The sequence below is a fragment of the Rhinichthys klamathensis genome, unplaced genomic scaffold, assembly GCF_029890125.1.
Source record: "Rhinichthys klamathensis goyatoka isolate OS25496 unplaced genomic scaffold, OSU_Roscu_1.1 h1tg000011l_1, whole genome shotgun sequence".
In the NCBI taxonomy this organism is placed as follows: Eukaryota; Metazoa; Chordata; class Actinopteri; order Cypriniformes; family Leuciscidae; genus Rhinichthys; species Rhinichthys klamathensis.
The window spans coordinates 2,430,926-2,443,842 of NW_026606564.1; the positions used below are offsets into that span (position 1 = coordinate 2,430,926).

The window sequence follows — 12,917 nt, forward strand, 5'->3', positions numbered from 1 at the left end:
ATTTGCAATTTTGTGTTGACTAATATTTCTCTTGCTGACCTTAGTTCCATCCATCCATCTTCATTACATACATGATGTTTCCTTCTTTTATGACACAGAGAAGCTTGCCGAAGCACAGCGGCGTTTCGCCACGCTACAGAATGAGCTGCAGTCGTCTCTGGACGCACAGCGGGAGAGCCGTCGAGCCACAGGCCTGCACCGCCGTCGCGCTGTCTTCCACCTGTCGCAGCAGGAGCGCTGCAAACATCGCAATATCAAAGACCTGCAGCTGGCCTTCAGCGAGTTCTACCTCAGCCTTATCCTGCTGCAGAACTACCAGGTCTGAAAGCACACAACAAACTGATGTTCGGAAAATTTTCAAGTAATGAATTTAGTCATGACATTTGATATAAAGGACCAGACGGAACCTTCTGCTCATTTACGCACATAACTATTTACTCAGTTGTTGTTTTTTTTTTTTTTGTAATTCCCATATTATTAATATCCAGTTACCATCATATTGTTTCTTCTTCTTTTGTTTCTTCTCTGATTTTTATTCATTTGTAGCTGTTCTTTGACTTATAAATCAGTCTCATTTAAAGTTGTAATGGTTTCTCCCTGTCAGAATCTAAACTTCACAGGTTTTCGGAAGATTTTGAAGAAGCATGACAAGATCTTTGAGACGATGCGAGGTGCTGATTGGCGTGAGCTTCATGTTGAAGTGGCTCCTTTTTACACCTGTAAGAAGATCACTCAGCTCATCTCTGAAACCGAGGTACCGTACACCCTACAGTCAAATTACTCATTCCACTTCAACATAAAGCGTTTAAAACATAAAATACTTCACCTCTCTCTGCTTTAAGAGGAATTGAATTTGACAGCCTGATCAAACTAGCACAGTGGTTAGTTATCCTAACAGCATGTTCTCAAATCCCCAGGCTCTTGTTACCGCAGAGCTGGAAGGAGGAGACCGACAGAAAGCTATGAAGAGGCTCCGAGTGCCCCCGCTGGGAGCAGCGCAGGTAGAACACCCTGTGACCTTCACTAGAACACCTTTTCATTAGTACTGTTAAAAGGACATAAACCTCTCACCATCCTGTGCTCTTTATCTTAGCCTGCACCAGCATGGACCACTTTTAGAGTAGGACTCTACTGTGGCGTCTTCGTCGCTTTAACAGTCACAGTCATCATCACAGGTATATAACCTCTAATGCTAGTTTGCCTTTAGTTACTTTATCAAGTCAAATTTCACAAGGATTCTTCTTTTCTTTACCACATCAAAGATGTATAACAACAGAAATATAACCATGAGCTCTGAATCTTTCTCAAGGATTCAGTACTTTTGCTATTTTAACAATTTCATGTTTTGCACATCTGTAGTTGTGGGAAAACTGCTTGGTGGAGAGGGGGAGAATGTGTGGCCCCTGGTAAGAATTTATCGGGGTGGTTTCCTGCTCATCGAATTCCTTTTCTTGTTGGGTATCAACACATATGGCTGGAGACAGGCTGGCGTGAACCACGTCTTAATATTCGAGCTCAACCCCCGCAACAACCTGTCCCACCAACATCTCTTTGAGGTAACTTGTAAATCTGTGATACAGTGAATGCTATTTTTATGTTTTGTGAAATAATTACAAGTGGAGACTTGTGGTGATAAAACATTTTAGAATTACAATATTAATTAGGATGGTTATGTCTTTATAGTGTATTCAGTTTTCTAAAGTAATGAATTTGTACAGCACTGGAAAGAGATGGTTAAATAAAATTCGCATTAAAATAAAACAGAAGTCGCTTCATTGTACATTTTCGAGTTATTTTATTAAAATTTACACTTTTTTTTTTCAAAAGGCACAAAAGACAATGTTCCTTTGCTTTAGCGGTCAAACGGTCTTAGAGCAGAAGCTATTAGAATAAATACTAACGTTTGCGAGTTAACAGTAGCAAATAGCCAACACAAGATTGCCCTGTACGCAGACGATATTCTGATTTTAATGGTGAATCCTGAAACATCTACCCCAGCTCTTATATACACGATTAACAGATTTGGCCATTTTTCAGCATATATTAATTAATTTCAATAAATCATGGGCAATCCCTGTGTGGATTAAAACAAATAGCCCAAACACTACCCTTTTTTCCTTTCAGATGGTTTCCTGAGGTTTTGATATAACTAGACATAAATCTTACCCCTTCCTTCAAACAGATGTAAAAGTCAAATTTTCTCCCGCATTTTGGGTGCATTCAAGTGGATATAGAAAGGTGGAATGTTCTTGCTATTTCTTTGCTAGGTCGGATCTCTCTTCTAAAGATGAATATTCTTCCGAGATTACCCCCAAATTTCATTTAATAAATGTACTTTTTCTCAATAGATTTAAATCCTTGAAATTGGCTTTGCAGTAACTGCCATGCCTTGATACTACAAATTGTGATAGTCTATAGACGCTTGGAGGGTAGACCTCAGCTTACCTCAGCGTTTACTCCTATTTGTGGTAACTGACTTCCTCCTGGGGACTGTAGACTCAGGCTTTAGATTCTGGGCACATTAAGGCCTCACCACATGGCAGGTATTATTTGATGGATACATTTTAATGTCATTTGACCCACTAGTTGACAAATACAACATACCACGGCAGGATTTCTTCTGCTATTTACAATAAATAGACTATATCGGCTGTGGAGTGGCAGCTTTTTCTACACCTGGATAATCTAAAAGTTCCTTCTGCAAGATTCTTAAGGATTGTGGTTCTTCAGATGTGCAATTTAAAGGAGACATGGGAAAGAAAACTTAAAGGTGACCTATAATTCAAAATTGAATTTACCTTGGTATAGTCAAATAACAAGAGTTCAGTGCATGGACATGACATAGAGTGAATCTCAAACTGGACTGTTTTCGCGTTCTCATTTAATTCACGTTTATGAAAAACACCCCTGAAAAACGGTCGGTTCTCCACACAATACCGACTGTGACGCAATAGTCGGGATCATTAATATGTACGCCTCCAAATATTTGCATAATGCCAGCCCTCAATGCCAGGCGGAACTGCGCAGCCGAAGCATGGCAGTTGCTCAGTGTGGATGTACACATGAACACAAAAGTATTTTTTAGTTCCTTCATCTGAGCCTCTGAAGAAACAACGGGTTAATTTTATTTTCTCTGGAAATTTCCAAACAATTCACCAACTGTTTCCTCAACTTGGGCCAATACAGAGCTGGCCTCGGATCGAGCTACCAAGCAACACTTTCTGATGTGTAATTGTTCAAGTTCAGACAGGTAATCTTTCTCTCAAAATCGTTCAATACTGTTTATGCATCAGTAAGTCAAGCCAGTGACTAAAATATCAGCTTCACATCGTTTCTTTTAGTAGGATGAAAATAATCGTATTTAAATTGTGAACAAATTATATACAGAAAGCGATCAAAGAACAATCTTTCCACACAGCGCGAGTTTATCTGGACACTTGCCAAACTCGTTATGAAATCAATGACGCACGTTACTGCACAACGAAGCTCTTACTGTATTTACATCATCGTGTTTGCATTGGTGAAAGCAGAGAGAGTGCAGAAACTGCTTTGCAATGATAAGATCTTCATTTTCGCGATCAACACACTGTCATCTGCTCAATGCTCATCACGGCAACATTTTATGTGATGGGAATAGATCTAAATACTTTAAAAACATCTCACGATTCGTTAATCTCGATAGCTGTTATAGTAAAAACGTATAATAGCAGTAGTAAAAGTATTCGGGAGAGAGTTTCACATGTAATGCGTAGCTATTTCATATGCAAGCATGTCAGCCAATCACAGCAGTGGCCGCGGTTACACTGAGTCCCACAGCAGACACGCCCCTTCAAACAGAGTGTTCAAATCAGAGGCTAAAAGCAGGCTAGGAAAAATGCCATTTATTTCTAAATTATGATTATTTTTTATCTAAAAAACATCATAACATTATAAGGGTAACCCAGGAAACATTATAAAATAATAAAAAAAAACATTCTAGGGCAACTTTAATGTATAAATCACAGTCGATCAATGGGAGGAAGTCTTGAAGAATGCAGAGACCCTGAGTATATGTAACAAAGTAAAAGCAATACAACAAAAAATCTTTGAAATGTGAAACAGAGAAGGGATATCTTATTCATTGTTTTTGGTTTTGTAGGGAGATTCAGATTTTGGGTTGCGAGGTATAAATATGTAAGGTTTTTTTAAGTACTATTTTTTTTTTTTTTTTTTTTTTTTTTGAAGTATTATTCATTGGAGTGGTGAGCTAGCCTGGATGCCAGCTGAACTTAACCCCGCCCACAACATTTGTGGTCGGGAAGTTTGGTCTGGACTTGATCCGTTGTGAGCAACTATCCTCGAACCAGAGCTGTTCGGACCAATCAAATTGTCAGGGCGGCTTTATACGATGATGGACAGATGATCAACAGTAACGTAATCATCCTCGTCACCAAAGAACGCTTGGGTTGAATTAGTTTACAACAAAGGTGGCTGCCGCTGGAGAATTGAGATGTGTAGATTCCACCATCGCATCTGTTATAGAAGATATCAACAGCGCATTCATTTTAAAAGAGGAACAGAGAACCGCGATCAAGGCATTTGCCGATTGGAAAGATGTTTTTGCCGTCCATACCGTACGTGATTCAACATACACTTACTCCGTTGCTCTGATTAGTTGTAGGTCTATCCAATTGAGTGCAGAGGCATTTTCTTTCCTGGTTCGGTTGAAACATGCCCCATAATCATAGCCCAATGGAGCAGTATCAGACTCATATTCTGACTAGAATCGGGGTATGACGACGTCAGGCTAGTGGTGAGCCATAATATGACGACAACCTATTTATACATATGCATTAATTTTTCACTCTGTTTTTGTGCAGATTGCTGGTTTCCTTGGAGTTCTTTGGTGCGTCAGTATTCTGTCCTGCCTCTTCGCGAAGGACACAATGATCCCTATACTAGTGAACCCTCTAGCTCTCTATGGGTTCTTCTTCTTCTTCCTTATCAACCCTTTCAAAACATGCTACTACAAATCTCGCTTCTGGCTGCTCAAATTACTGGTGAGGGCCAGGAGAATCCAAATACATATCACTCAACAGCATTTGTTGTGATTTCCAAGGTTGCACTTTTATGAGACATTATTCCATTAGTAAATTATTGATTAAATTGTTCAAATCCTCTTTTCTCTTCCTTTATTTTCCACCCTTTTCTGTACATAGTTTCGAGTGGTTACAGCTCCATTTCACAGAGTTGGGTTTGCAGATTTCTGGCTGGCTGACCAACTCAACTCTCTAGTAGTGCTTCTGATGGATCTGGAGTACATGATCTGCTTCTACAGTATAGAGCTGAACTGGACCAATTCTAAGGGGAAGCTATTGAGTAAAGGTATCCAGATGCACATTAATGTCCTTGCATATTTAATAATGCTTTTATTGGGCAGTTAATGATGACATGTTAATGCGTTTTTGTTTTCAATCCAGGTGAAGGGATTTGTCACACATATTCATATGGAGTACGAGCTGTAATCCAGTGTTTGCCTGCCTGGTTCCGGTTTGTGCAATGCCTGAGGCGTTACCGGGACACAAAGCGTGCCTTCCCTCACCTGGCCAATGCTGGCAAATACTCCACTACTTTCTTCGTGGTCATCTTTTATGCGCTCTATAAGACTCATGAAAGTAAGCACCTGAGCTGTTACATTTTTTTACTTGCAATTCTTTGTTTACCCAACATTACATTTTATGTTTCCACTCAAAACAAGTGTGAAAGGCACTCTTTGTCAGGTAAAATATAGTTTATGATATGTTTTAGAGATTAAAAGCGGACCACACACAGAACCTTGAGGAACACCATGTTGCTAAACGTGCTGTCCTGTGTTCTCTTATGTCAGTGATGTTCTCTCATGTCACTACCTGTCTGTTATCATTAGGTTTTCAGGAAGGTCAAGTCTTCTTGTATCTGATGATTGCCTGCAAGATCATTAACTCCTGCTACACCTTAATCTGGGACCTGAAGATGGACTGGGGTCTGTTTGACAAAAACGCAGGGGAGAACACCCTTCTCAGAGAGGAGATAGTATATCCACAGAAAGTAAGAATACACACACACTGTTGGCACTTAAGTTGTCTTATTTAAATGTTTTTGTAGAGAACAGACTCCTCCACAGCATGTACACTGTGGACAGATTCGTATTTGTTAATTTGTGTGCTCTCTTTGAACAGGCTTACTATTACTGTGCCATAATAGAAGATGTAATCTTGCGCTTTGCGTGGACCATTCCGCTTTCCCTTGGGATTGTGACTGCATACCCTAACATTTCTGATATTTTGGCCACTATCCTCGCACCTCTGGAGGTCTTCAGGTGAGCATACCTGCATATATCCATATGCCTGGTTTCGTGACTCATTAACCTATTCCTACCCACAACCTGTGGTTAAAGTCCCTGTAAAGTCAAAGTTAAGTATGTGTTCTGAGTTTCACACCACAGAAAAATGTGTTACTAGCCACCCAGCCAAATTTGAATGATAAAAAAGCCCCCAAGTAAATAAAACAATCAAAGCTATCAAAATCTTGAAAAAATGAGCAGTATTCTCTTCTCTCAAACGCTGGGGGCATGTCTGCTGGCTCCGCTGACACCACGCCCACTCGCGGGAAAGCTCCCGACGGTGATATTAGATGATACTGCTTTCGGGACAGAGGCAGGTGTTGGTGGTGATCCTCAGCTCTCCATCAAGGTGGCTCTTCACAAAATTAATCCACCTCTTCTTAATATGGTCGTTTTTCGGAAATTGAAATAAGGACAACGATCTGTTTTTTAAGTGATCGCATCCATGTAATACGCATTTCCGTGACGAAGGCATAGCTAGCTAGTAGCTACTAGCAAGCTGTAGTAAGTAATAGTACTACTCTGACAGATCGCGATTGAGAGGTGAACTGATGCGAATGTGCTCTATTGTTAGGGGAGGGGCCAGCCTCAGTGGCTCCAGTGCGTCATCGAGCCACCGTTTTAGCCCAATACATTTCTAACATTTATAATGTGTTTAGATTTTTTTTTAGAATTGCCTTTACAGGGACTTTAATAGTTGAGCTCTTTGATGAACGTGTTTTTCATGACATAGCTATTGTGTATTTTAGCATTACTGGAACGCTATATTGGCCAATCAAAAGCCATGACAATTATGAAGCCATTTCATCTGTTTTTATTCATCAGGTCCGCATCCTCATGAATGTCTCCTTAAATTAATGGCATATTATTTTTCAGCTGGAAATGGTAAAGTAACTTATCCTCATAATCTGTCATCTGTTTCAGGCGCTTTGTTTGGAACTTCTTCCGTCTGGAGAACGAACACCTGAATAACTGTGGTGAGTTCAGAGCGGTGCGGGACATCTCAGTAGCGCCTCTGAATGCAGATGACCTGACGCTGCTGGAGCAAATGATGGACCAGGAGGATGGTGTGAGGAACAGAAAAGGAAAGAAGAACTGGAAGAGAAGCTACAGCATGTCCTTGAGAAGACCACGCCTCTCCTCCCAGTATGTGCAACATAGGACCACCAACCACACAGACACAAATCCAGACATGTAATCCATTAAAACAAGCTTTGAACAGCAAAAACAACTGGCAATAGATGGAACATAAATAAACGTCAGAGGAATCTAAATAAGCTGAATTTAATTTTAAACATGAAAAGATTTTGTCAGATTGGTTTAAATCAGTGGTTCTCATCCTTTTTGACTCCTCTCTTTGTCCACAACAATATTCAAATGCCTGACATTCATAGTTTCTGTAAATTACAGTGTGGAAAATAATTATTTGATCCCTACTTATTGTGTAAGTTGTCCCTCTTACAAAGAAATGAAGGGTCTATAATTTTTATGGTAGGTGTATTTTAACGGATGGAGTCAGCATATCAACCAAAAAATCCAGAAAAAAACACATTATATAAAGGTTATAAATTGATTTGTATTTCAGTAAGTGAAATAAGTATTTGATCCCCAAGCTAAAAATGCCTTACCAACAAAGGTTTCTCAACCATGTACTAAGCACAGAGGTAAGATGTTTCTTGCAGTTGGTCACCAGGTTTGCACACATCTCAGGAGGGATTTTGGTCCACTCCTCTTTACAGATACTCTCAAAATCCTTAAGGTTTCTTGGCTGTCACTTTGTTTCAGCTTTGTTTCCCTCCACAGATTTTCTATAGGATTAAGGTCTGGAAACTGGCTAGACCACTCCAAGACCTTAATGTGCTTCTTCTCGAGCCACTCCTTTGTTCCCTTGGTGGTATGTTTTGGGTCATTGTCATGCTGGAAGACCCATCTTCAGTGTTCTGGCTGAAGGAAGGAGGTTCTCGTACAAAATTGTACAGTACATGGCCCCGTCCATCGGCCCCTCAATACAGTGAAGTCGTCCTGTACCCTTAGCAGAGAAACAGCCCAAAAGCATGATGTTTCCTTGCTTGGCTGTAGGGATGGTGTTCTTGAAGTCATTGTCAGCATTTCTCTTCCTCCAAACACGATGAGTTGAGTTAATGCCAAAGAGCTCAATTTTGGTCTCATCTGACCACAGCACTTTCTCCCAAGCCTTCTCTGAATCATTAGATGTTTATTGGTAAACTTCAGATGGGCTTAAACATGTCCCTTCTTGAGCAGGGGGACCTTGCGGGCGCTGCAGGATTTCAATCCATTGTGGCGTAGTGTGTTACCAATGGTTTGCTTGGTGACTGTGGTCCCAACTGCCTTAAAATCATTAACAAGCTCCACCCGTGTAGTTCTGGGCTGATCCCTCACCTTTCTCATGATCATCCTTACCTCATGAGGCCAGATCTTGCATGGAGCTCCAGACTGAGGGCGATTGATTTTTCATTTAGTATTTCTTCCATTTCTGAATAATCGCACGAACAGTTGTCTCCTTCTCTCCAAGCTTCTTGCTGATGGTCTTGTAGCCCATTCCAGCCTTGTGCAGGCCTACAATCTGGTCCCTGATGTTTGACAGCTCTTTGGTGGAGAGGTTGGAATGGAAGATACAGATTCTGTGGACAGGTTTCCACTGACATTAGGAGTACTTTCTTAAAGTGACAGGACTAATCTGTGTTCCCCACGGGCACATAACCATAAAAGAGCCATAATCTGTGGGAGGCAGAATTCTTGCTGGTTTCTTGAGGATCAAATACTTCCTTCACTCGATCAAATGCTAATCAATTTACAACCTTTATATTTACAACCTTTATATGATGTGTTTTTCTGGATTTTTGGGTTGATATTCTGTCTCTATCCGTTAGCATAAGCCTACCATAAAAATGATAGACCCTTCATTTCTTTGTAAGTGGGCGAACTTACATAATCAGCAGGGGATCAAATAATTATTTTCCCCACTGTACATTTCAAGAGTCCAGAAGTATAAAGAAATGAACGCTCTTCAGGGATCCCAAACTTTTTAATCAATGAATTTGCCTGACTTTTCATTTTTTTATTCTTGGATAATAAATAATGTTAAGGATTTTTTTTCTCTAATTTCTATCTGATAAAATATTTTAGAGCTTAGCATTACTTTTATATGTATATTCATTATAAACTGCACACAGAGTTTAAAGATTTTATTAATTGAAATGAAGCTACCTCGTGTATACTTTTTTTTTTCTTTCTAAAACCTGGGTTTTCACTTCTTGAAGTTAAACAAAATGAGAAATACCTTTTATTTTTAGCTTATTTTAATGCTTTTTTCCTAATCTTAAATCATTTTTAGTTATCTTGAGTCCCCTTTGAAAGTTTGCAGAGGCCCCCTGGTTGGGAACAACTGGTTTAGATGCTATAGCATTGTCTGAGATTCAAGATACCAAAATCAAAAAGCTTATCCTTTTATTAGCGTTGCAACTTCATCCTTAAAACACTAGATAAATCCCAGTTTTTACATGGACTTCAACACTTTGTGGCACTTTCCATTGAGAGGGTGCAAAATAGGGCTTGAAAAAAAAAAAAGACATTTTTTGGTTTCAGGTCAGCTTAACCTTCAGAAAATGTTGTTTATGATATGAATTAAATGAGTAACAGTGTTGTAGTTTTAGCATAAAATAAGGCATTTCTAAGTTTGGGTTTGTAGTTATTGATGAATGTATGTTTCCTGTAACAGAAAAAAATATTGTTTTTCTGAAAACAAAAAGATTGTCAAATATTTGAAAACGCGATTGAATTGAGGAAGTGACTTGATTTGTTGACTTAAATTAGTTCATTTAGTAGTTTCCAAATTTAAACTCTCTAAAGAACATATAAAAAAAATATTGTGCCTTTTAATAAAAAGTAACGGGACATCAGGGACCCTATTTGGTGAATAAAATTTCCTTGTAAGCTTCTGAGAACCATCATACAGATGCTCTCATTATGAAAGTTTGATTAACTCAAGGGATCTCTCTATTTTTTTCTTTTTTTTTCCAGGTCGAAAGTCCGAGACACCAAAGTCCTGATAGAGGACACAGATGACGACACCTGACCTTTGCATCCGCAATGGCTTGATAAAGTGTTTTTTAAAGGACCATAGACCTCAGTGAGCCTCGACTCTTCAGAAGCTATCCAATCAATCCATCACAAAGCTGCCTGAGTACACCACACACACACACACATTTCACACATCTCACTGACTCGTACACGCATATGAGCTCACAACAGGAGCTGCCACTTCTTAGTTACTGTACTGTTTTCAATTCCTTCGTTGCTGCCTTGATCATTTTTGTGAAGATACAACATGTGGATCTTCAAGTGAATTCAAAGGACAGTGTGTATAGATACGTCAGCTCACAAACCGCTTGATTGGACTGCGCTCATACAAATCAAACACCTGACTGTGGACACTTCATTGCAGCAGTTGTGATCAGTCAATCGGTTTGGATACTTTGTCTTTCAAGACTTTTATGAGGAGGGTATGAAGACATTCATGTAGCACATGGACTGGTCTACCCTCATTCATGAAAATGGCAATTTCTACTTTTTTTTCTTGAATGTACATTTCATTGTTATTTATGTGAAGGAGAGATGCCTTGAACGTTGCTTTAAACCTTGGACTTTTACCCAGAACCTCTGCATGCTTTTGACCAACCCTCAGGTGGCTCTGAATGAAAAATACCAATTTGACATTTATAGTTATTAAATACTTTGCCATTCAAAGTCGATTTAAACACAAACCACCGACGTAGTTACCTAATCTAAAATGCCAAATGGGAATTTATGCCTATGTTTGTTATAAAACATTTTTCTTTCATGTGTCTTATAGTGAGTCTAGTTTAAAGAGGTGCTGCTTTTGTAGACCTAGAAAGAGAAGAAACCCCTTTTGCTTTAAGTGTCAGGCTCATGTTAAGAGCTAGCCAAATATCTAAAGCATTCCTCGAGAACATTTCCTCAGCCTTCATTTTAAAGCAGACTTCCTACATATGATCCTCCTGAAACTCCATTTTGTTGTTTTTTAGAGTGTTAAAAACACACATACCTTATTCTCTCGTCACATTCCACTCGAGTAGCATTCCAGGTCTCTGATCGTTTTTTATTTTATTTTAATTTCAGTCAATGTCTTCCAGAGCAACTTCCAGACCACCTGAGGGTTTCAGAGGTTCCAGGGAGAACCGAAACCTTCCATTTCTTTTCAGATGAAGCTTAAGACGGATAAACAAGCACAACGAGTTTCTGTGTGAATCGTTCGTAAAAACTTGTTGCGTAAATCATGAAGATACATTAGGCAAGGATGGTTTTCTGAATGATTATGCCCAGGTAGTTCTCGTATGATGTTTTATAATCCATTCCAGTTGGAAAAGTGTATTTGTACCTCTGAAGACCTTGCTGTCTGTGAACGAGATCGATTTAAGACATTCATGAGATTCAACTACGCTGCAAGACTCTCACCAGCTACACCTCACATACTATGTCATGTACTACTGTCCCAAGTAAATGCTTGGACCAAAAATATAAAAAATAAGGTTTCTCTGTTGATGTTTTCTGGTGGCATTTAAACTCATTTTAGACATGCATTTAGATTGAGATTTCGAAACCACAAAGATTTACAAGATTGCCTAGTCTAAAACTGCTCTTTGGTTTCTGAAATCTGAATCTAAATGTGTGATTCTTAAATGGATATTTCACCCAAAAATTAAAATGCTGTCATTTACTCCCCCTCATGTCATTTCATACCTATATGCAAAACGTTTTAATGAATCCTAAGAGATTTCGGTCTCTATTGAAAGACCATGTAACCAACACGTTGCTGTTTCAAAAAGTTCTACACAATCGCTTTTTATGATGTACAGCTTTTTTTAGGCTTTTAATCATATATAAATATTGATCAAATATGGTAAACAGAAGCTCAAGCACTTGTTCTCACTTGCCACTTAAGCTCATTTGAGCTCCAGCAAGAAAACCAACAAGGCTTGTTCTTGTGCGTCAAGCCTAAATTAAATTTGTTCATCTTATGCGATCATGTCTTACACATTATTTAATGACATTTTGAAAATTATAACGCAAAAAGCAATGTAGCTCGCCAAAAAAAAAAAAAAAAAAAAAAAAAAACTTTATTCCCAACACATTATAGTAGTCTATCCATGTGTGGTCCAATTGTTCATTTACCAGTTAAATGATGGTCCTTTCTTTACTCTGACATCCAGTCACATTGGCACACAAGTGGTTTTAGATGAAGTGGCTGCCTGTCAGCTCTACAGAGGCTTGTGTGAATGAAGTCTCAGAGAAAGTCGGCAAACAATGAGATGTTACAGTCAAGATGCTTGTCCAAGAGCCAGTCAGTATCAGCCTCCGTCTGTGCATTAGAAAAACCTACAGGCCATTTCAGACGCCTAACCTGTGCAAACAAATTCAGTTCATTTCTAACCAAGCATGCATAGAAGACAAAACTTTTTTTCTTTTTTTTTTTTTTAAATGTGCAGCATTTAACACTCATTAACATGACGCAAGT

At 39.0% G+C, this 12,917-nt stretch overlaps 1 protein-coding gene across 1 annotated transcript in view; it reads left to right on the forward strand.

The window, feature by feature from the left end:
• xpr1b (xenotropic and polytropic retrovirus receptor 1b) overlaps window positions 1-10,565 on the forward strand; it is a 29,396-nt gene extending 18,831 nt beyond the window's left edge. Inside the window, exons 4-15 of the mRNA XM_056263867.1 lie at window positions 99-319; window positions 605-754; window positions 918-1,001; window positions 1,094-1,175; window positions 1,360-1,556; window positions 4,860-5,039; window positions 5,199-5,364; window positions 5,460-5,654; window positions 5,906-6,066; window positions 6,198-6,337; window positions 7,286-7,507; window positions 10,403-10,565. Coding sequence (XP_056119842.1) covers window positions 99-319; window positions 605-754; window positions 918-1,001; window positions 1,094-1,175; window positions 1,360-1,556; window positions 4,860-5,039; window positions 5,199-5,364; window positions 5,460-5,654; window positions 5,906-6,066; window positions 6,198-6,337; window positions 7,286-7,507; window positions 10,403-10,457 — 1,853 coding nt within the window. The 3' untranslated portion in view covers window positions 10,458-10,565. The remainder of the gene's footprint in view (window positions 1-98; window positions 320-604; window positions 755-917; window positions 1,002-1,093; window positions 1,176-1,359; window positions 1,557-4,859; window positions 5,040-5,198; window positions 5,365-5,459; window positions 5,655-5,905; window positions 6,067-6,197; window positions 6,338-7,285; window positions 7,508-10,402) is intronic.
• Window positions 10,566-12,917: the final 2,352 nt, after the last annotated feature.